Here is a 24721-nt window from a genome sequence, read left to right as displayed (position 1 = left end):
TTAAGGACATGCCAGACCTGTAGGCGGCAGTACTTCCCCCGTTCTTAACCTCGTCCTTCGTCTGTAATCTTCCAGAAGGAGCAGTAATTCCGCTTGCAAAAACAAACAAGCAAAAGGCGCTTGGACAATTGATGGATCGGGTAGTGACAGAGCGCAGCTCTGAGGGCTTCAGATGCCGGCTAGTGTAAACACAGGTCGCACACGTGATGTCAGCATTTTTTGTCGCGGAGAGTGACGTTGAGGACCTTAAAACTCCGGTTTTGTCCGTCCACACGCAGACACCCAAAACGGAGAAAACGCAGATCTTCACTTTGGCCGGAGTTTTTAAAAAGATCCGTTTTTGTGTGGAAAAACTCCGTTTTCGTGTGGATGACAGGCCAAAACGTAGAAAAATATCTACGTTTTGGCAGATCCCCGGCTACGTGTGGACAGGGCCTAAGCTTCTCACCCTATCTCCAAGAGAGAGCCCAGACACCCTGCGGAGAAAATTTCGTCCACCTGTATCTGTGATTTAATTCTGTCAGTCACTACCCGAAGCTCGTGACCATAGCAGAGGGGAGGAACGTAGATCAACTGGTAAATCGAGATCTTTGCCTTCCGACTCAGCTCTCTCTTCACCACAACAAACCCGTACAGTGCCCGCTTCACTGCAGGGCAGCACCAATCCACCCATCGATCTTGAGCTCCATCTTTCCCTCATTTGTAAACAAGACCCCGAGATACTTAAAACTCCTCCACTTGAGGCAGGACCTCATCCCTGACCCAGAGAAGGCATTCTACCATTTTCCGATTCATTAAAACTATTCTTAAACTAGAGAACAAAGAGGTGAGAGGTACATGTTGGAAGGCCGTTTCCACTGTGTGCTGCGGTTGTTGTGGTTGACGTAGTAGGTCCGTCCCAGGTTGTCCACCTTTTCTTCCCAGCCTGGAGGCAATGGAGGAAGAAGCTGCTGAGGTCTTTGTGAGCCTGAATCCACAGACTCATCACCCCAACCCTGGCAAAAAAAATAAAATAAAATAAACAACACATTTGATAGAATGTCTTTTAGCTAATTTACGATATTCAAGAAAAGACCAGTATTAGTTTACATTCAATGGTGTTTTTGTCAGATCGTGCTACTTTTGCTGCTTAACGTTACCTCATCTGTGAGGCTTTTTGCATACAACTGCAAAAGCACACATTAAATAAAGCAAGGCAAAGCTCCTACTTCTGCAAAAAGCAGGCCACACAGTAAATGATCTTTCCAGACCCTGACCTGGAAAACACATTTAACAGATTCTGGCAACCAGATTCTTCCCAATGTCTCAGAAGAATTAATAAAAGGAAGGGTTGACTTTTTTTTTCCATCAATTCCTAGTAAACACATTTCTACTGGTTTAAAGTAGGACATTTACATTCATCTTTCGGCCTAGAGCGGTGCTGTCACTGTGTGGAAGGAAGTAATGAAATCTGGTCTGGGTTCACGTTATAAAGCATGTCTCAGGTAGAGCGTACGTCAGCAGTTTGTCTGAGACCTTACCTCAGCCTCTTCCCTCATCTCTCCAGCCTCCTCCTCCTCATGTCCTCCTTGTTTGGGTAAATAGGCCATCTTCAGTCGCAGGTAACCTTTCACCCTGGACTTGTGGCTGGAACAAAAACAAATGTTTGAAACACAGGTGAGACAATCACAAGAGCCCTCTCTGCCAATTTGCTCAGGGTTTCTCGTTCTTTAAATGAGGACTGTAATTTAACACTCCCTTATCGTCTCCTCCGCATCCCCAGTTGATAAAAACTTGTAATTTAATCAAAAAAATGCACTTTTACTTTTTAATCTAATTGTTTACCAAGATTGCAATCAATCAGGAAAAACTGACCTCCTTGGCCGCAACAGGAAGTCTTTGAATGTGTATGGACGCTCCATGGCCGGGTCCTCTGTCTGAAAACAAAGAGGACACATTAGTTAACCGAGTACACACACTGGTGAAAATAAAATGTTAGAGAGACATTATCACAGTCAGTATTTTAAAGTACTGCCCAAAGCAAACCCACCCAAGGATCATTATGCAACGCCGCAGCTCTCCAGTTACACACCGAACAGCAGAAATGTCACAGTAATGCTCTCTAACTGGGCCAAACCAGTCTGTGCTGGCAGAACACCCCATCTTGCTCTGGGAGATGTTTTTAACTCAAGAGGGTCATTTCCATATGACTGTGCAATTTTAAACACTAAAAGTTTAACAATAATCAGAATGTTAATGAAACTATTAGAATAAAGCTCTATAGGACTTACTGGATTTTAGAACTGATGAAACTGTAAATACTGGTTCTAAATTACAGTTTTAAACCACAACTGATTAAATTACCGTACATGAGGGTTTTTCTCCCAATAAAGTTTATATATTTACCTCAAATTTCATGCTACATTTTCAGGGTATATGCAGGAATCTCAAAACTAAATGTAATACCTATTACCTACTAACACCTAATAAACTATTAAACACTCATATTTTTTTTAAACGCTGCATTGCTTTGTTTTCCACTTCTGTCGCCAGGTTTCTGCTCGCAGGTAAGCTAAAGTCCAACATGCTATTTGGAGAAATTCATTTCAGATTACTAGAAGAAGCTAGCTGCAGGGCCGGCAGCTTCTTGTAAACAAACAAGGATAACTGGGCATTCGCTCTCATTGACCAACACATTCACTCCCAGCGCGTCAAAAACAAACGCTTGGTCAGCCACTCTCCACGTCAGACCCCTGACGCCAAAAGTGCCCTTTTTCGTTACTTATGTGCGAAAAGGGGTTTTTCCCTTTTGTAACTGGCGATCCCAATGCTGCGTAAAACTGACGTGTTGGGATGTCCGCAGCCAGGGCACCATACAAGCTCATTGTACCTTACCTAACCTTATCCTCTTATTTAACCTTCCCCTCACCCCTATCCTAACCTTAACCATCTTGCTAGCGAACACGTTATTGATGTGTCGGTCGCTCTAAAAGCCAGCTCTATGAAGTGAACGGTGGGAGCGGCCTCGTCATTGGTCGGGTTTGGACCGAGCCAGCACGAGGGGGAGGTTTCAACTACCTTGAGAATGTGTTGCATTGACACATTATTTTTTTCCAAAACGTGGAGAGTGTGGTTCTTTCCTGAAAGTCAGAAACATCCTCCGCCACACCTTTAATTTAAAGACACATCAATACTGACCAAATTTAAGATTTCATTTAGTCAATTTAGGGTCTTAATATTCCTTAACGGTGTGGATTACTCGTTTAATCAATACACTTGCAGTGGTTTCTATTAGGAATGAATGCCTTGCAGGCAGAACTCAGGGCACATAAAAGCCCACAAGCCCCTAGCCCAGCAGGACCAAGTCTGCGACATCAGAGCCGTGCTTCCAACGGGAGGATTTTGAGTCTTATTTCCTGATATTTAGGTATCTTGCCTCGAATTGGATGAATGCAACACAACTCTAGCACTAACTCCGTTTGCTCTGGGACATGGGATGTTTTATCTCCACAAATAAGCTTGGAGGAGCTTCCGCCACGTGAGTGAGTTGCTAATGCTAGCAGTTAACTTCCAGTGTTTCCCTTACATAGGAGTAGCCTATCTTGGACCAAAATAAAGGGGGCAGAAAGTCAAATAAAGGGGGACAGAAGGAGATGCTTTTCCAGACGCCAAGAAAAATTAAATGCCAAATCCACTCTGCAAAGTGTGTCACTGAGAGTTTAAAACAGAAATTATTCTTGTGCAAATATTGGTGTATTCACCTTTAATATTAGCTATTAAAATGCAGCAGTTGCTGGATTGGTGCAGTTCAAAGTGGAGTGCATCAAATAAAACAATATTAACATAAAGGTGAGACGTGTTTATAATGCACTTTTCACAGAAAGAAAAATCTCTAAGTGCCTTTAGGATTCAGCATGGGCTAGATCCCTTCTCAACATGCATCAGCTTTAGCTTTTTACCTGCTGGCAAACTCTCCAAACCTTACGGAGCCAAATAGGAAATTAATCATTAATCACTTCAACTAATGGGAGGTTGATAACTTGGATGAAACTTCAGGAAGCAACAACCAAACTGATGACACACATCTCAGACACAAGAGCGTGTGAATCCGACAGGTGTAACTTTTTCCCATCGCTTTCATAACCTACGTCACCGTGTTTACATTCCCGAACACCCACTTTCCGTTTTTAACAAGGAGAGTGCGGTCTGACAAGGAAAACAAAGCTTCACACACAAACATCGGCACTGCTTGACCTTCATGAGGGTTAATCAAGAACAGCAACACTGAACGATAAGTAACAGCTGAGTCTTCCAAATGGTGTTCAGCCAGTTGGTGTGTGTGTGTAGGCTCTCACATGCACGTGCACGCACGCACGCACACACACACACACACACACACAGACAAAAATCTCACCGGCAGATGACCGAGAGGAACATCAACTTGTCCCAGGAAGTCATCTCTGGTCTGTGGGAATAGAACAAGAAGGTTAGGTTCACAATTATAAGTAAGTTTACGATCATGTGTCAGAAAAGAAACACATTTCAGCAGGGGTAGAAAAGGGTAAATCGCAGTGTTGAGACTAAATGCTTCTCTTTTATCTGTCAGCAACAGAGAAAAACGGTTAGGATTTTTATCTAATAGGCATCCAGGAAAACCCTCTAGCCCTCTTTATGAACACCTGTAGAAATCTGAACAAGAATCTCAGATGTCTGAAGTGCTACAGTGAAACAGCCATGGCTTCTCATCAAGCATTTCTTTTGTTTGGGTTTTTTGCACTTGATGGTAGATTGTTATATTTTTTGACTGATACACATTTTTGGTCTGAGTTTAGGTAATATCAGGGGCAGATCTGCAGGAGGGCAACTGTCTCCCTGTTGTAGAGCCCCCCCGGCCGCGGACACTTCCTGACATTTTAATCAGCTGAATTGTTTCTGGGTCACAGTAACGTTTGTGTTCTCTATGGCATTTTTACGCCATCGCTGCAGGACCTGCCAAGGATAACCATCAACAACATACACAGGATGACCTAGGCCACATCTAAGACACCATAAAGGTTTTAAATTGTATGTATCCACCTGCATTCATGACTATGTAGGTAAGTTAATAGATTATGCCTTGGGTTGCTTAATGATACATGCTAGCTCTATACTAGCACATGATAAATGGTCTGCCTTGGGGGGGTCCAGGACTCTAGAAATCTGGACTCTAGAGTCCTGGACCCCCAAGGCGCCTTACAACACAATCAGTCATTCACCCATGAGGAACCAATGCTAACAATGTTAGCAGGGCGTTTAAGAAACAAAAAAAAAATCATGATATGAACCTACGTCTCTGAATACATTGTTAGCATAGCTTCTACGTGGTGCTAACTTTGGCTAGTAAAGAGCTAGCATGCATCATCATTTAGCAAACCAAAACAGAAGTTTATTAACTCATCTTCATCATAAACAGAGGTGGACACACACTATTTAAAACCTTTATTGGAATGTGGCATCTTAAATTACATTAAATTACAATCTCTACATTAAATTAAGGACAATCTTATGGATTTAAATAAAAACATAGAACAACTACCCTAATAAAATGGGGTTAAACTCAAGGACTTACTCATCTTATAACCCTTTAATATATATCCAAAAACTGATCTCAGAGAGTCACTAATATTCATATGGATGACATGATTTTAATCTTCATCATTAATCAGGTGACTTATTTCTCTAACCAATCAGCCCAGAATGTCACAGGTGTTCACACAAAAGGCACAATCTAGGATTTTGGATTTAAGGACAGGCTTTCATTTTAAGAGCCCGTGAACCAGCCAGGAAAAACAACATCCACTGCCACCAAGATGAAACCAAGTTGACTGACAGAGGGAGAAAAGGACAGATGTGACAACAGGAAGGAACCAGGGAAGGTTTGTGCTTCAGTTTGCAGAAACCCACAGGTTTGTCCAAGATTAAGCAATGATTACCTGTCCGAGATGGAAAAGCCCATTCTTGGAAGCACCCTGTGTGTAGGACACAACTTATTTAGACAACAGGCATAGACCAACGCAGCTGTTTGCTGGCTGAAGCTGATTTGACTGAGTAGTTAGGGTGAAACCATGAATTGGACTTAAGCAAACAAGGAAGTGAGTTTGAATTGTGAAAGGATTGGTGATTGTAGAGAAAAATAAACAGTCAAAATCAAATAACATTAATCAATTATTGTCAGTCAAAAACATAACTTTTTTTAACGCAACATAAGAAAAAACTTTCCAGTCCGCTGTGATGCCCAGAAAAAACCCGCTTTTCTTTTGATTGTTATCGACTTAGTCTTAAAAATGTAATGTGCAACAATTTATTTTATTTTCATACCCTTGATAGGATTATGGGTTAAAAAAATGCAAGTGGAAGTTTTCAAAAGAGAATATACCATACCAAGCTTTATTCATAGAGCACTACAGAAATAAAAGGTTGTAATGGAATGAAATGACTGTTTTCCACCAAAAGTCATTCTCCCCCTCTCCTCTGACACAGAACTAGTCAGCATGAGATATGGCTTCAAGGTCTCATGCATTTGCTTATAAACTGCTTCTTTCCAGCTCAGGAGAAGAATGAAGAAAGGACTCTCCTTTTAATAAATCAAAGAACTCTATTTTTCATAAAGCTAATCAAACAAAGTGTTAGTCAATAATAAGATGTGACCAATCTGTGAAATCAAAATATTAATTACTTTATTATAATTGTAATGGGGTAAAATCCTCGCACACACAGTTTTAACACTGTGCTATTCAGTGCTAAAACTAGGATGACACAAACTAGTTAATATATGAAGCTTCTATCATATATCAATATAAAATATTAATATAAGCGATTGATGATCATACACCAACGAGCTTGGTCTAGGATTAATCTACGGATTAATACTTAATTTAAGATACTTAAATTAATAGCAAAAGTTTATTTATTAAACAGAAGATTCAGTAAGATTATTTTCATTCGATAAACTGAAAATGCAACCGTTTTCTGTGTTTCGTTTCAATAATGAGGCAAGTTTAAAAATGAAGACATTTTATTACTAACAATTTTAAACGAAAGATTTGAAAACGACAATTATAAAATGACAATTCATGGATGGCAATTTTAATGACAATCTTTAACAGCTTTGATATTAAACTTTGTTTGAAAGCAAACCTGTGTTTGAATGGAGCTAAAAATGAGAATGATGAGTTTTGGATGCGTGAATGTAGTTCTCAGAAGGTTTCTTTCAGAGAGAATGAAGCGTTCTGGGTGAAATGATGTTTTGCAGGTAACTGAGTTATTTCGAGAGAAAACAGCATCAAACGTCATCTGTCGTGTTCTACCTCACCCAAACAGCTGACCCTCTTGTGGATCCGGAGATCGGAAGATGGGTTCATCCAAGATGACACTCGGGGCTGGCAGGAAGATGCGAGTGTCCGATGCTCAGGTCCAGAGTGGTAGCCGGGTACACGGCTGTACGAAGCGTTTGGCAGATGCACGTTATCGTCTTACTTAACTTCAGAAATCAAATGACTCTGGGAGAGTCTTTCGTTAGTTCATTAGTTTCGTTTGTTCTTTAGCCATTCTTGTCGGCGTGACAGAACGGCTTGCAGAGTACCAGCAGGGTGGCTGTCCCTGGCTCCTCAGGAAGATGTCTTGTTCAGAACTGGACGTGAAGTCTGATGGTTAGTTTTTACCAAAAGCTCTCAGAACTACCCCCACTCTCTCCGGAAGAAAGCTTGCTCATGCGTTAAAAAAACATGTGATGCAGTTATTAATTATCTGAACTCTGTTAGCTGAATAAGGGTGAAAGTCTTCTTTGCTGAACACATCTTTAATCATTTTAATAAATCATTATTATACCCAGAGCATAATAATCATTTCATGTACTTAAGATACCTTTATAATGAGCAAAGTGATCATGTTATGATTATTTAAACAGTAATAAAATCAATGAATTATTCATTATTATTTAATTATTATCATCGTGGCTTGAAGTGTCCTTCTTGGGACGGAACAGCAGATACTGGTGTTATGATCTTGAGCAGACATCATGGCTCCTTGGGTTTAATCTGTGGATTCAAAGTACTGTTCGACCCAGCTTGACCCAGCTGGGCAAATGTGACCTTTGGCACAAATCAGAGAACCTTCATCACGCTACATAATCCTATATGTAATATGACTTTAAATGTTTCCACTAGGACTGATCTCACGTAGCTTTTACTGATCCAATCAGAATCTGCCAGATCTGATGGAGGCGTGGTTTTGGTGGTGCTTGGTAAACCTGTCATCTTTTCATTCGACCATAAACCAAAACATCCGAAGTATAAAACTATGCCAACGTCATCTTTAACGCCAGTTCAAAATGTTCCAGAGAAGTTGTCGGAGTGTCCAATCCGTAACTTTCCTCTTCAGCCAAAAGAACCAACGACAAGCTGGATAAAATCTGTTGCTGTTCCAACTGCTGCAACGGTTACTTTCAGAATAAAAGCTGAACCATCACGACCCAGGTTTGGGTCTCGCTAGATGCCAACAAAACTGTTGTGACCCGGAAGTATCTCAAGACTGGTGGTCGGTTGCCGCGGCTGTTTCTACGGGCTTCGGCTCCATAAAGGTCAAGCTGGACCTTTACACCTCGTGTTCTAGACGGGGACTTCCACGCAGGGTATGTAGGCCGACAAGAATGGCATCGAATGTGTTTATGAATCTCCTAACCAAAGCTTAGTGCGAAGACATCACCTTCATTTCCCATCAGAACTAATCATTTCTTCGGATTTGCTAGTTCTGAGCAAACTTCCACATTATCTCATTCTCCGTCTCATTCACCATAGTTACACCATACATTTAGTGTTTAAGTTAGTCTCGTTTTAATTGTTTAGTAATAAATCTTTAAACTTTTAAACTTGACTCTCTCTCCTGTTGTCTCTGAATTAATTACGACGCTGTTATCCAATCCCTGCAATAAAAAGTTCCAATCTTCTGGTTAAACAGTACCCACAGATCCATAAGGGTGATTTCATATTTGCTATGGAATCTTATGCCTTATGGCTTATTAAATAACATGTAAATTAAATCATTACAAGGTTTAATACTTTGGTTCCTAACACGGCTTTTAGTCTCATCAAATGCAGCATTACTGTAAGTAAAATGCACATAAAAGCTATGAACAGACAGCGGACTGGTTAAACTTCCCCTATGTAGCAACTACATTACTTTTATGAAGGAATGTGACGACAGCATCAAATCCACTGGAAAACCTTCATAATTACCTGACCTCCAATTCACTGAGGAACAATTACAAATATGTCCCATAATAACTTGTAAACAACCTTTGAGTGCACAAGACAAACACAGACACAGTCATTTTCTAATGGAGATCTGTCTAATATTACATTGGAATCTGTTGTCATTTTCCAATCCAACCAGACCAATAATTTACATCCATCCATTTTCTGAACCTGCTTGTCCATGCAGGGTCGCCGGGGGGGGGGGGGGGGGGGGGGGGGGCATCTCCAGCGGTCAATGGGCAATCAGGTGGGGTACACCCTGGACAGAGAGCCAGTCCATCGTGGCAGGGCAACACAGAGACACACAGGACAAACAATCATGCACACACACACTCACACCTAGGGACAATGTAGACAGACCAATTAACCTAACAGTAATGTTTTTGGACTGCGGGAGGAGGCCGGAGTACCCGGAGAGAACCCACGCATGCACAGGGAGAACATGCAAACTCCATGCAGAAAGATCCCAGGCTGGGAAGCGAACCCAGGACCTTCTTGCCCCAAGGCAACAGCTCTAACCACTGCGCCGCCCACCAATAATTTACTTCTTATGTAACACCTAAATTGTACAAAACACTTGGATTATAAGAGAACAGAGGTGGGAGAAAGGAACAGCCTGAACCAGAATTGATTCTTGCTTCCCAAACAGCAACTTTCAGTCTCGAGTCAGAAACCTTTGTACTGTAGAATCATAACCTTTGAAACAGTACAACATCCATTTATCACAGTTAAAATTTTACATTTAAAAGTGACTGTGTGTATTTTTCCTGGCGATTGGTGGCAGTACAAACCTAAATCATTGAAAGCAAGCGGTATTTTTGTGTTTGAGTAAGACCTTATCAATGGATGCCCATTAGGGTCAAAAATCCCTGCGAGCTCAACCTCATCAAAATGGCAAGCACATCAGATTCCCTTTCATCACTGGCAATGAGCACAGAGGTAAATGTAGAAAACGATAACGTTTATGAATAGTTAAAAATTTGTAACCGTTTTTTACAAATCAGTAAATGAATTTTGTCCAACGGGCTCCCGTAGAAGGAAACATTTGGTCTAACATGGGGTCGCCCAGAGACTTAGACCCGCTCCCGTGTATTTTAGACCTGATTTTTATGGTTATAAGTTACGAGGCCACCAATAATTTTCAACCACTGCGCATCATTTAACAAATTTTCAACAACATTTCGATAGATATTTCCAGAGACTGGTGGTAAAAACTACACGTTGTCTCTTTAATGCTTGTAAGGTGTTCTAGACATTTCTGTCATCCACCACAAAAAGGTGAAAGGCAGGTGATAAAGATCATGTCTCTGTGTGGTTGTTTGCAACATGCCTCATGAACCACCAGTCTAGCAAAACCTACTGATAATAATTCCTGGATTTATATTTGATTAACTTTAAAAGTTGATCAAGTTCAAGATGGCCACCATGGCTAACCTTAGCCAATCTGCACCATAATATAGACACCAAACTACAATCTGATGTAATACCAGCTGTCATTCACATCCCATATTCTAACAGATCAACCTCGATATATAGCAATATTCATCATTTTAATAACATAGAACAAATTGCATCTGTTTACTAGTCATAATGTGCCCAAAATACAGTTCAAAACTGATTTACATGCCATCAATTCTGCCATGTGGTTTATCCCTCGAGTTATTCACAAGTCAATGTTGACAAAAACTAATGAAATAGAGGCAAAAGGACTGGACTAAAATTTGGTGTGAAAAATCAGCTGTAATCCAGTGACATATGTGTACAGTTTTACTAGATAAAAATTGGAACGTAACTTTAAAAATGTAATGACATTGTCAAAAAGTAACCGAGTTCATGACTGAGTTACAAGATTATTTAAGTAACTAATTACCAGTAAAAGTCAATTTTGCGTTAATTTTTCATAAAATATTCTAGAAAAATAGGATCACCTCTTAGTAGAACTCCCTTCATTTACTATAATTACTAAAATATAAATGACAAACTAGAATTGAACACAAAAACATGCTTGTTCAATTTTTTGTCATAAAACTAAATTATTGAAATAAATGGGCAATTAACAGAAGGAACTACAAACAGGAAACATGACACTAATCTAAACTATTCAAATGCCATTGTGTGATATGAAACAACTACAATGTATAACTGCAAACAGAAAACCCTGATGCCGCCGCGGTGTGGTGGCAAAATGGAGACATTGTTTAATAAAAACGGTTATTATCTAGTAACAGCATATCTATGAATAAAAATGATCTCAAAAATGACACTAGAACAGGCAAAAATCTGATGAGGACTTAAATCTACTAACTTGGGTCAGACTCAAACGCAGAAGTGCTGGATGGTAAAGACCCAGTAGGTTCTAGTAACACCTGAGCGCCCAAGACATCTGAGACTGATACAGTTACAGTAGAGATAAAGAAATGATCAGGAACACTAACCGGTTCCAGCTGGCTGACTGGAGGAGATCTAGAAAGATTAGAGGTTGTGTCAAGGAATTAATGATCTGATAACTGAGCGGTGAACAGGTGAGCGGACCTTCCTGGAAAGCCAGGTTGTCTCGTCAGGAAGGGTACGACTGTAGACCCGCAGATCCATGCCTGCAGCAGCACATCTCCGGATCTCCGGGCCTGCGGCTGTACAGTATACTATTGATCACATCTTCCTCATTGCTCACTGGCTGTGATGCACTTGGATGTAAACATCCGTCCATTTAGCTCCCGATCAGATGATAACAACTTTAACACATCTCACTGCTGAACTATATAGTAAGGCACAACTTTTCATATCAATAACAGAAACTGTGTTATGACGAAAGAAAGTAATTAATTACGTTACTTAAAAAATGTTGTTTTAAAAGTCGTTAATCTCATCACTAAATATGTGAGAGAAACTGAAAATGAAATAAAGTCTAGTAACTCAAAGAGTTTTGCACATGACCCCAAGCACACCCTCTTCACCTGGAAACATTAATATCGTGCTGTCACACAACACATCAACTCTGATCCTGTTGTATTTAACTTCTGAACAAAGATTTAGCAATGACAGAGACATCTGGGGCACAAATTGTCTTTGCAGACAGGCCTGTCTTTTTCCACTTCCTTAACCACAACACCCATTTTAAACATTGGTTATTTGTGTGCAGAGGGATAACATTACAGTCAAGAAGGGGTCACTTCTGAGGCTACAGCTGCCTTCCAGGAACAGGTTTTTCTCAGAGTGGGGGTAAGCTAGGAACAACTAAGAGAAGGGGGAGGGACAAAGATGCTTGACATAAGTAAACGACAGAATTCGACAGCCATCTCAAAGAAAGAACATAAATCACCAACAGGTCACTTTACCTGGATCACTAGTTTCACAAACATTGCCGTTTCAAATAGGTTAGTTTTGTTTTTAACATTCAGTGATCGCACCACTAAAGTGAAAAACAAGGCTTAATTTTGGTACAACGTAATGTTCTGCCCCATTTCTATAGCGCCTCTCAAGATAAAAATCACGAGGTGCTTAACCTTACCTTACCTGTGACGTAAGGTTTGGCAACTGTCAACCAAAAGGGCACAGTGGGTCGACAAAAGCTGCTCTGCCCATTACTCAAACAACCCTTAAGTGTCTGGGGTTTCCATTTGACCGCCAAACTCCACCATTACCAATCTAATACAGTTTTCATGTGAAATGGTAAATGGCCTAGATTTGAAATACAACCCCCCAAGGTACTTTACAACTAAAAGGTCATACACACATTCACACACTGGTGGAGATGAGCAACAATGTGGCCACAGCTGCCCAGAGGCGAGGCTGCCAAGCTCCTACACCACCAGTCCCTCCGACCATCACCAGCAGGCAAGCTGGGTTCAGTGTGTTGCCCAAGGACACAACTGCGGGGCTCAAACAAATAACCCTTTGATTAACTATACCCAATTCAAAGAGACACCTAATACATAACCCTGAAAGACATTATTGCTGACGTGCTGGTAGGAAAGAATCCAGGGAACCCTCAGATGTCCCTCTCTTTTGCTGAACAACTGGATAAATTAATATTGTAATGGCTAACTGGTGTAGGTCTTTAGAGAAATGAAATCACAATAAACCAAGTCTTAAAACAGCAGCTTTGTAATAGAGGCCGACCGATATGGTTTTTTTAAAGGCCGATAGTGATTTTTAAAGAATTTTCATGCCCATGGCCAATATCTAAAGCTGATTATCATATATACACATATACATATACATACATACATACATACATGTACATATACATACATATATACATATACATACATATATACGTATACATGTATACATATATACGTATACATACATACACATATACGTATACATACATACACATATACGTATACATACACATATACATATATATATACACATATACATATATATATATATATATATATATATATATATACACATATATATATATACACATATACATATATATACATATATCTTTGGTGTGTTCTTGCTGTGTTGAGTTTCAAATTCCATCTTTCAGTTTTTTTTAAAACACGGAAAAGGTTTATTTACCTGCAACGTTTCTTTTGCAGCTGCAAGCATCATCCGGCTGACGCCGTTGGTGGTGTCGCTTCCTTCGTTTATCCGCGGGCAGCAGAGGACGTGCTGCCTATTTTTAAATTGGCTTTTAAAAACTTTTGCGACCGATGGTAGATATAGAAAAACTTGAACATATCGGTCGGCCTCTACTTTGCAATGAATAAAGGTTTTTAACTTTTTCGTTAACAAAACAATTACGATCCAAGCGAGAAGATGTCCAGTTTGTTATTGAGGTGTCAAACCCTGACCCACCTACTTAATGGTCTCTGTGCTGACACAACTGAATTACAATGGCATTCCACTCAGACAGATCAGAGCCGACAGGGACAATCCCCTCACAACAACAGTGATCTGAACCCCGGCCACATGCCACAGGACAAAAATAAAAGCAAACCCCCAACCCCTCCGTGCGCTCCCTGCCTCCACCTAACGTAACCTTCGTGGTTTTTGTTGTTTCAGTAAGATCAAGGTTTTGTTTGGGACATCAAGGCAGGGCTGTAATGACCATATGGCTTTCTGGCGTAGCTGTCTGCAGCAAGTCTGTCTGGCACACACAGGCAAACAAGTGCACACTATTGTTATCCAATGCCCAGGATTTAAGGGGGGGGCAACTCCAGCTCCGGGCGATTAGATGGGGAAGACCTGTCTTTATAGTCTAAATGAGGATATCCTTGTTGCTCTAGCATCACACATCTCTTTGTGTTTCTTATAACAAAAGCAGTATATGTGAAATGCATACAGTAGCAGTTTGTAAACAAAAAAGAGGCTGCTAAAATGACACAATGAATAAACTTAAAGCTCTAGAACAGTTTTGCCCCACAGATTGAGTTTTACATAACAGGGGGGGCAAAATTAAAAGTGAACTAGCCTGATCTGTGCTTAGGCTGTAATTACATCTTAGTTTTAATCACTTGCACAGCAGCTGCAAAATTTACGCATCCATACCAGGCAAGAACACAAGAACGGCCGTCTGCCTACTCTTAAAATCAACAACCACATTTGAAAGAGACTAAAGATAGAAAGGGCCAACTCTTAAAGACCTCTGACTGCAGTTGGGACGTATTATCAAAACTTGGGTGTCACATTTCTGTGGCACAGAACCCAACAAGTGTCGGGGGACAAATTATCCTTTCATCCACATGCCTTTTCCTGTTATTCTTTCATAAATTACTGGGATGATGTGCATAAGGCGTCAAATACCTGTGGTGAAGAAGTGAAAGAAAACCAATGTGAGTGTGATCTGGCACAGCAACTGTGTCTGTGCTTTCACTTCCCAGAATGTGACCGCACTGTTCTTGTACTCCAGAGATCTCTCTGCATGTATCCACAAAGCAAAATACGCAGCAAAAAACTTTACTATACCATTACTTCTTCGAAAAGGGCCAGAGTCTAACAAAACTTTCTCACAATCATTACCTTTGGGTTGAGTGTTGTTAGGTCACTATCAGAATCTCCACCAGGGGTAAAGTAGATCTTGAAATGTTGCTGCCTTCTGGGGGCTTCCCCAGTGATTTTAAAAGTACAACAATTAGAGGCTTTTTTTGAATCCGGCTCCAGACTGGTTTGATTGTCCTGTACAGTCTGGAAGTCTGTGCCATTTTTCTGCTTACTCTCCAATAACAGCCTCTGATGGGAAGAGCTTCGCTGCAGTCTTATTTTTGGATAATGCATCGTACGGACACCACTTGGGCTGCCACGTCCAGAGTCTGTACATTCCTCCTGGGATAAAGGAGATAGCCGTCTTCTCTGGGTATGGTTCTGGTTCTTTTGAAGCTGAAAAACTAGTCTTTGTGTTGCGTTATCACCAAAGCATGGGTCCAGGTTGTTTTGCTGGACAGACCAGCCATCACCACCATAGGGAAGAATCCTAAAACGCTGGATGTCTGAACTATCAGTAGAATAGCTCCGTAAAGAAACGGCACCAACAGTGATACCTGGTTGACCTCCTCTGAGTGTCTTACGTCTGCTGGAACCAATGCTGAAGACTGTGTGTTTCGGGAGGTTTGGCTCTGTCAGACAACATTGCGAGTTTATGGAATCTGAGCTGTAGTATGGAGGCGGCGACTGCTGTGGAAAGTTCACTATAGGTTCAATATAAGCAGGTGCAGGTCCTGGAGAATAACAAGGTGGTGGGACATCATCGGCATGGCCACCAGGCTCCCGATTACTTGATCCATTTGAGCGCTGGAGGGAAATGTGCATGGACGAGCTTTTGGTGGGACGTGGCTCAGCGTAGGCGGCGAGCTGGGGTATGAACATAGAGGAGCTGCGTTTAAGTGAAAGCTCCGAGCACGAACCAGAAATCATTGGCGGGCCGTGTTGCACAGCCAACTCCTGAGAAGGCCTTAATGGAGGTGGGTGCACGCAAAGCTCTCCAAGCACTTCACCTTCTCCCCGCTGCTCCTCTGAGCCCGTCTCCAGAATCTCCGGGGCTGTGTTGCTGCGGCCAGATCCAAAGTACAAACGCAGACGCTGTGCCATTTTTGCCTCCCGTCCCTTCAGCTCCCGTTCACTCTCACTTTCTCTCAGACTGGCTGCTGTTTCTCTCCTCTCCTCGTGTCGCCCACCTCTCCTTTGGCTGGCTCAATGAGTGATTCCCGTTTTTCTTCCACCACTCACCCCCCTCTCTCCCCCTTCTCTTCCCACCCTCTTCAAGTCTTTTCCACAACTTTTCTTCCCACATCAAACCGTACAGAGAAAGAAGTCACACCACAGAAACCTTACAGTAACTGTAAACCGGCTGACAACTTAACACTACATACTTCAAGAGGAGGTGAAGACAAGACAAAAGAAAAAGTTTATAAAAAATATACTCTTGGTAACACCATGTACTAGCAACAGACAGCAGAAATAGCCTAGTCGAGTGACAGCCAGCATTCCTGACGTGACTGGATAAGAGCCTGCCTGCTCCTGGTTACCGAGGTGACAGTGGGTTGCCTGTCAGTCATGTGACTGAAAATGGCCCCACCACCTCTGGTTACAACCCCACGTTGCCCTCAAGTGTCAACCAAATCCCTCATCCCTGAGTCATCTCTTGCTAACTACGGTCCACCCTTTCCTTCATTCTCATCTCTGACGTCTCTCGTTACTCTGCCTACATGTATCTGAAGATCTTTACTAGATTTGAACATTTTTCTTAAACAATGCTCTCTGATGTCATCACCGGGAGGAAAATAGAGAGAGGGTCAGAAAAGCAAAGAAACATGTCCACAAACAAACACACAATCTATAGCCTCTTCTTTCAATGAGGTACAGAAGATAAAAATGGTTTTCCAACCATTGGACAGACTAAATGGCCTTTAGACAAATACACATCAAAAAGTCAACAAGAAAAAATGGTAAGTTACAGCCTTCCTGCAGCCATGGAACTGAAAAGGATTTGTTTGGGAAGTTATTACTAAAAATGGACGCGACTAAAGGCTCCAGCAGAGCAAAGAGCAGACTATCTGACAGATTGCAGCTTTGATAGGGGCAAACAGCACAGTCGTCTCCAGGGAAAGATGCATCTACTCGACACAGAATAGACACACTGCCTCCAAAATCACTGCCAAACACTTAACTGGATGGCTGTTTTATAGGTCACTCTGTTTCCGTGATAAAATTCAGCTGTGATCCCTGTCGGCAACACCAAATGGATTAAGGACTGAAGTAATACTTAAGAACTTGTATGAAATCATCTGGCAAGAGTAGAAAGTACACTAGAAAGAGACATTTTTCCAAACCAAAATACTTTATGATTACACTGCTTGATCGCAACAGGATTCATCAGCATTTACTTTGCCTGAGGGCAGCAGTAGTGGGAGAGCGAGCAAAGAGCAGCCAAAGCCTGTATCATAATTTGACATTTAAGGGTGAAAAGTGGCGGCCACGTTTTAACTTCTGTGACTGGTTGTGGTACAGCCCACAGTGCTTCATCTTGGCCTTAAAACAAGCCGCAACGATCCACTGAAGGTGTATCATATTGAACAGGGGAACAAATGTAAAGAAGGAAAAAGAATGACAGTCGTACAACAAACTGTGGCTTGGCAGGCTGTTAAATTTGGTGATGAACACTGCCTACAGTGTTAGGCACGGTCAATAAATGTGTGCGTGAAATGTTATGGAGAATGTTCTGTATAACAGAAACAAAGTGCCAATGTGTGGTCTGATGGCAGAAAGCCCAGTCTGCAAAAAGACAGAACATGTCTGACTCAAACAAGATAGTGTTGTATTGTACAACCTATGACTTAAACGTCTTCTGTGCATCATATTTCACAGGCACAAGCAGTAAAAGACGGCCGCTGTATTACAACATAATTGTTTATAAGTTCAAACATGAAATAAAAGACTTGGTTATACACACCACAGAAGAAGCTTTGTCAAACATCTCATCTCATCCGAAAAAAGGAAGAGGCTTCAGAAAGATACTGACCAGTTGTGGAAGAGTTGCTTTGGCATGCACACAGACAAATGGCACCTCCTGAGACATATAAGGAGTGAATTGTGCTTGAGGCAGCCAGTGATGCGCTTCCAGATAGCAACAGAGCTCCCACTGTACTGGGGAGAGCTGCAATGTTGATGTCTCTACAGCGTTTGTGTTCTGTTGTAAAGCAAGTATCATCGAGGACTCGTTCACTGAGAAAACGTGTAAAACCTTTTCCTCTTATTTTTTATTATAACTGGTTACTCTGAGTATGAATGCTGAACGTGAAATTCACTTCAACGCCTACAGTCTGCATTTGCCACAGAAAGGAAATAGACAGGAAAATGATCAGGTTAGAAAAGGCCAGGCTCCTCTATGTCACAGGGGGAAATTTGCATTCTTGGCCTCTCTCACCTTAACTTGTGACAAGGGAAGGCTGTGTTGATTTAGCATCCAGGAGAGAGCAGAGCAGATATGGCCTAGTGAATTAGACCAAACTGTCTAGCAACGCTCCACTGGAACCTCCGCGGCCCCCTAGCAGCCTTCTGGCGGGCCAATCACAGCTCTCTATCGGGGTTTCAAACCAATAGACTACTGGGATTGGTCCACAATGGCAGGCCAATCACAACGCTCTATCGGCTTTGTGGGCCAATCAAGGCGCTCTATTGGTCTGGTGGGCGGGATGATGCTACGGAGTGGAACAAGATGGCAACTGTTTCATTGACCACCCGATGCGGTGAGACGTCATGTTCTTTCATATAGCATGCAAATAAACAACGGTAGAATCCACCCCGCGACCAAGAACCATCAATGGAGCGTTCCCTGGCTAAAAAAATATTTATTTATATAAATAATATATTTATTTAGTCTGGCTTGCCAGGCTAGAGCAGATGTAGAAACTAAACTCCACAACATGGGAGAATCCATTCAAGCTTGTTTTATTTATCGAGATGGATGATGCATTTTTTTCCACCCAAATGAGAAGCACAAGCGTAGGCAATGGAAGAGTCCAGCTGCTGTTAGCCAAGCAGAGGTGTCACAGTTGTATATCATTAACATTAATGATAACACGCTAAAGCCAGTCATTTTCCATCCCTTCATGTCTCCACCAACCTTAACCCCACGAAACAGGAGCACCAGAGCGTCATGCCATCATTTATACAAGAGACCACAGTAAACTTTTGGAAAAAATTAGTGAATAACTTTGTAAACCAGATTGAGTCATTAAAATATTTTTAATTATACCTAGTTATGCTATTTGGAAACTACCTACCATTTTCATTTCTGGACCAAAAAAAACAGGTTATGTGTCTTATCTAGTCCAGAACGTAGATCTCCACAAACATGACATAAAACTCCTCATTTATACCACAGAGCAACAACCACATCCCCATCTGTCATGATCAGACATCCCACCATGGTGACGTTTACACATTAGTGTGAATTGACAAATCTATTGTCAAGACCTATTTGTGACGTTAATTGCAGTCACGCTTGACATTTATTTTAGTTCTCATGGCGACAGAACATGAATATTTTCACGAGTTGAGAAATTTTGTTTTCTCGCCTGGGAAGGAAATCTGAGTAATCTGACATTAAAGGAGAACAGGAGCTGTTATAGCTGAGCCTTGAAACCAGCAGAACACACAAAGATGCAGGAAAGTAGATCTTTAAACTTATGATTAATCACTCCTGTGGAGAAATTAAGTCAGAACAATTTGAATTAACTTAGTCGCACAATATAAGAATATCTGAGATGAAAAGGAAAGTAGTGATCAAATGGTAATCATCAGAAAAATTTGCAAAAATAATAATTACAATAATCAATTAATGCAATGACTACATCTGAAAAAAGAGAAAAATACATGTATGTAGAGTGATTCTTACCAATCTGTTTTCATCAAACACCTCAAAGAGCAGCCTGTGGTTCTGGGGACACACCTGTGTTGTGGAGAAGAAAACAAGTTGAGATGACGCTGGAGGGATCGGGTTCTGATGTACATGTACTAAACATGCTTCAGAAGCTTAGGCCTAGTCCACACGTAGCCGGGTTTTTTTAAAAATGAATATCCGCCCCTCCAAAAACTTGCATCCACACCACCTCGTTTAAAAAAAAAACTCTGTCCACACGTACCCGGATAAATACGTTGTTAAGGACATGCCAGACCTGTAGGCGGCAGTACTTCCCCCGTTCTTAACCTCGTCCTTCGTCTGTGGTCTTCCACAAGGAGCAGTAATTCCGCTTGCAGAAACAAACAAGCAAAAAGCGCTTGGACAATTGATAAAGCGAGCGCAGCTCTGAGGGCATCCATGCTGTCGGCTAGTGTGAACACAGGTCGCACACGTGATGTCAGCATTTTATTGTCGCGGAAAGTGACGTTGCGGACCTTAAAACTCCGGTTTTGTCTGTCCACACGCAGACCCCCAAAACGGAGAAAACGCAGATCTTCACTTTGGCCGGAGTTTTTAAAAAGATCCGTTTTCGTGTGAAAAAACTCCGTTTTCGTGTGGATGACAGGCCCAAACGTAGAAAAATATCTACGTTTTGGCAGATCCCCGGCTACGTGTGGACAGGGCCAAAAACGTGCAGGTTAGAACATTTTTCTTAACATAGATGTGACAAAATGTTCAGTTTCGTGTTGTTGAAGGGGATTAACTCAACTACAACCAAAGATTAAGAATGTCATCATCTATGGAAGGAAAAAGGAAAATCAAAACGATCTGAACTCACCCTGAAGAAGAATTCTTCGTTCCATTTGGGGTTGAGGGTCTAAAACACAGAGAGGTTAGACAACAACTCTGTAACACAGTGGGACTCAATGAAAGGTTTACAATAAAATAATAAAACCTGAACAGGCTCCATCCATTAATAGTCACAATGATTTTCAGATGCTTTCTGCAAAGATAATCTCACAGACATAAACTAAAAGTCTGCAAACAAAGGCTCTGGGGCCACTTTTGGGTCTTTATCTCCTCTGAAGTACTGTAGCTCCATGTAACTTTGATCAAAACTGACTTGTACCAGAGTAACAGTTACATTGACACGCATGCATGTTTTTGAATCAACTGGCCCGGCAGCTTTACTGGCCAACAGAGGACAAGCTGCATTCACAGAAAACAGGTCCATCACCTAAACGTTTGCCAATGGGAGAACCAGACTCTAAACCGAACATGTGAACAATTTGCAATCAGAAAAGAACAATCAGATCATCACTACCCTGGGTCTGGCTACAACTGCTCCAAGTCTAGAACACATGCATCGATACATGGGGGCTGAGGGGGAGGTCAGAAAGAAGAAAGTTTGATGGATGTATAATGATCCAGTTTTAACGATGATTAAAAAACAGCTTCTTTAGTACTAAAACTCTATAATACAAAGTCTGTAAAACAACACATTTCCAAGGCAGCATTCCAAGTATTGGTGCTTGGTATGCCATCTCCTTAAGGTAACATTCTGATGTTGTCCCAGCTGGGCTTCTCTTTTATACCGTAGTCTCCATCATGCTTTATATTATTTCTGCCATAAGCTAGTCTCACTTCAACAACAAAGATGCTATCAAAGATGTCCCACTTAAAAAAACATCCAGAACCCAGAGACGAGCCAAGAGCAGCACTTGTTTTTCTGCTCTACATAGCAGTGTATTGTCAGCTATTTATATCCTATAAAGCAGTCATAGCCACTGGCAGCATATGTGTGCCTGCATGGAGGCCTGAACTGCCCAACTCCTGTGGAGGATTTTGCTGACAGATGCTTGTAGTTAACCACAAACTCACAAATTGAACTGATAAGAACGACAATGATGCAGATATTTTTGCTATGATGAGTCAAGCTTTAATGTTGTACACCTAGATATCAGAATGGTGAATGACAACTCAATGGGCTTAATTTAAGTATCGTAATTCAATATTTTCTGAACAGAATTAACCTTATTATCAAGTAATAGCTCCCCCTGCTGTGAACAAATGTTCTCCCCAAAAGGAGGGGAGAGCCCACTGGGGCAAAGGATTTGGCTAATGTCTCTCTCTAGACTCTTTGCTATTCTCTCTGCAAATGACAGTTCATTTGAGGCATGGTGGCAGTTTTCAGGGAGGTGACTGTTCAGGAGCTCAGATTTCTCTCCTCTGTCAGGGCACATGTGGCTACACTGTAGCTCATCACCACCAGTGTGTGAATGTGTGTGTGAATGGGTAAATGTTACACTGTAGTGTAAGGCACTTTGGAGTCCTATGACTTTGAAAGGCGCTGTACAAGTGTGGGTCATTCATCATTTATTACCATATAACAGGAGGAGGTGTTACATCAATGGGATGCTAAATATTGGGAAGCTACTTCTACTTGGACTTACCTTTTTAATAGTTTTCGTCTGAACTAAAGCAAGTTCTTTGTTTTCATCCGCCACATAGAGCGAGAGTTTGACGTAAGGATCACTGCAAAATATAAAAAAAATTAAAATATACAATGACCAGTTTCAAATTCATTTAAACAAAAAAATGTAAACATACTTTCTATAATTTTATAAATGTACTAAATTCCTTTAGCTATGTAAAAACAACAATACTGAAACTCATTTTGAAACTAATACTGAAATAAAAACTTCATAACTGGAGAAAAAAAGGTCATAATGGTGAAAAATGAACAAATTGTTAACATCAACTAAAAACTAATCACAACGTTAGTTGTGTCTAAACATATGTGGTAAGGGTTTCTGTTTAATTCCAGGTTATACTTTTGTTTAGGGTTCACGATATCTTCTTTTTATTTTTCTGTCTCAATTAAATGTTTCAGACAAACAAACAAATTACCAAATCAGAGAATCTTAGAGTGAAACTAGATGTTTTTCAGAAGTTATCCAAACCAACCCTAGGGATGCACCGATAAGAAATATTTGGGCCAATACAGATTTCCTCTATTAGTATCGTTTTTATGGTAGATAACAGATATTTGCTAATACCAAGCAAAGTAGTACAAAAGTGACCAAGAATGCAAAAATAAAGACAAGACACTATATACGACAGTAGCTCCGATGTGGGAACATCCACAGTAAAGACTGTAGATAAGGGGTTGTGAAACTTTGTGGAAGTAATAATAATATATAAAAAGTACCAGCTGTTCTGCTACAACTACTTTATACTGTCCAAGTGATGGATATCTTTGAACACAGGCAATGTATTGACAGTATTTCAATTTTCTATTGAGAATTAACATGCATACAGTCAGTGTATTTTTGGTGTGGTGCAATTCAAACTCTGACTGCTAGGTGGCGGCAATTTTTACTGCCTTCGTTCCAACAGAACAGAGAGATCTCACGATAAAAATGGATGTGTTCTCGAAGCGTCTGGCCTAAGTTTTACAGTTAAACTCTTTCTTAAAAATTACAAATATCGTCTCGATTTTAGAAAAAATATGTTGCAAAAGTTCTTTTATTTCAGCAATTCAACTGAAAAGGTGAAACTAATATATGATATTATTAGCACTAGCAATAGCAATAGCATATATGATATTGTTATTTCCACGCAAAGCCAGATGGTTCAAGCCATTATTTGTTATAAGTGTGATGATTATGGCACACAGCTTATGAAAACTCCAAATTTAAAATCTCAGACAATTAGAATATAGTGAAAAGTTTAAATATTCTAGACTTAAAGTGTCACTCTAATCTGTTAATGAATCCAGAACACCTGTAAAAGTTTCCTGAGCCTTTAGATGGTCTCTCAGTCTGAGCCGAATACTGACATTAACATACTTTTGCATGGTGCTGTACATTTTTAGAGTTCCACCTGTATTGAGATTAACATCATATTGCCAGATTCTTCCCAATACACACCCCTATTTTTGAGACTTTTTAGCTTAGTTTATGTTGTCAAACAGGTTCTACTGAAATATCTGCTCAACACTTCAGTTCTGACAGCAATCAGATCTGATACTGAATCTTGTTTGCTAATCTGAAACATTTAAGCAACATAAAAGCAAAAACAGAAGAATTCGTTTACAGAATAAATCAGTTTTCACCACACTAGACGTTGCAGATTCAAACTGATCTGACAATACCAGTTAGTACAATGCTAATAATACTTAAATAAATACAATATAAATGTAATAATTGGTTGACCAAGCCCAGACACACCACAAAAAACAAATACAACTCAACAGCTGCTTAATATAAAAAAATAAAATGGGGGGGGGGGGGGTCCCCACCATTTCTTAATTTATTTTTGTTTAACGAGCCTTTGAATTACTTTCAGTGCATTTCAACTGTGGACTTCACACCATGTGACAACTCATGCTGATGGGCTCCATCAAGACACGTCTGCCTAGCAGATAGAAACTGCTTGCATTCGGGAACTGTGAGATAAGGCTTTGCAGCTTTACTGACAGAGTGCTCAAAATAGAAACAGCAAAGCATTTTGAGGTAAGTGGCACAAATAGTAAGAGGAGTATATGTGACTTTACCATGAAAAACGGTCTGGATGGATGCTGACAAGGCAGAAA

General features: G+C 40.8%; 1 protein-coding gene across 11 annotated transcripts in view; it reads right to left on the bottom strand.

Moving 5' to 3' along the window:
* nedd4l (NEDD4 like E3 ubiquitin protein ligase) overlaps positions 1 to 24721 on the bottom strand; it is a 71584-nt gene that overhangs the window by 37327 nt on the left and 9536 nt on the right. For 7 of the 11 annotated variants that reach the window (XM_015942883.3, XM_054744424.2, XM_015942884.3 and 4 more), the window contains exons 1-5: positions 15246 to 16433; positions 4394 to 4444; positions 1855 to 1916; positions 1521 to 1626; positions 838 to 995 (exon numbers count right to left, since the gene is read on the bottom strand). In XM_015942883.3, the coding sequence (XP_015798369.3) occupies positions 838 to 995; positions 1521 to 1626; positions 1855 to 1916; positions 4394 to 4444; positions 15246 to 16310 (1442 nt within the window). In that variant the 5' untranslated portion in view covers positions 16311 to 16433. Of the gene's footprint in view, positions 1 to 837; positions 996 to 1520; positions 1627 to 1854; positions 1917 to 4393; positions 4445 to 5951; positions 5988 to 15245; positions 16434 to 20118; positions 20173 to 20962; positions 21002 to 22577; positions 22660 to 24721 lie in introns of those variants that run through there. The other 4 variants (XM_015942887.3, XM_015942888.3, XM_015942889.3 and 1 more) reach the window with 2 other exon arrangements.

Source organism: Nothobranchius furzeri, chromosome 6 (genome assembly GCF_043380555.1).
Source record: "Nothobranchius furzeri strain GRZ-AD chromosome 6, NfurGRZ-RIMD1, whole genome shotgun sequence".
Classification (NCBI taxonomy): domain Eukaryota; kingdom Metazoa; phylum Chordata; class Actinopteri; order Cyprinodontiformes; family Nothobranchiidae; genus Nothobranchius; species Nothobranchius furzeri.
The sequence above is the reverse complement of the archived record's forward strand: the minus strand, read 5'-3'. Positions and strand labels throughout refer to the sequence as shown.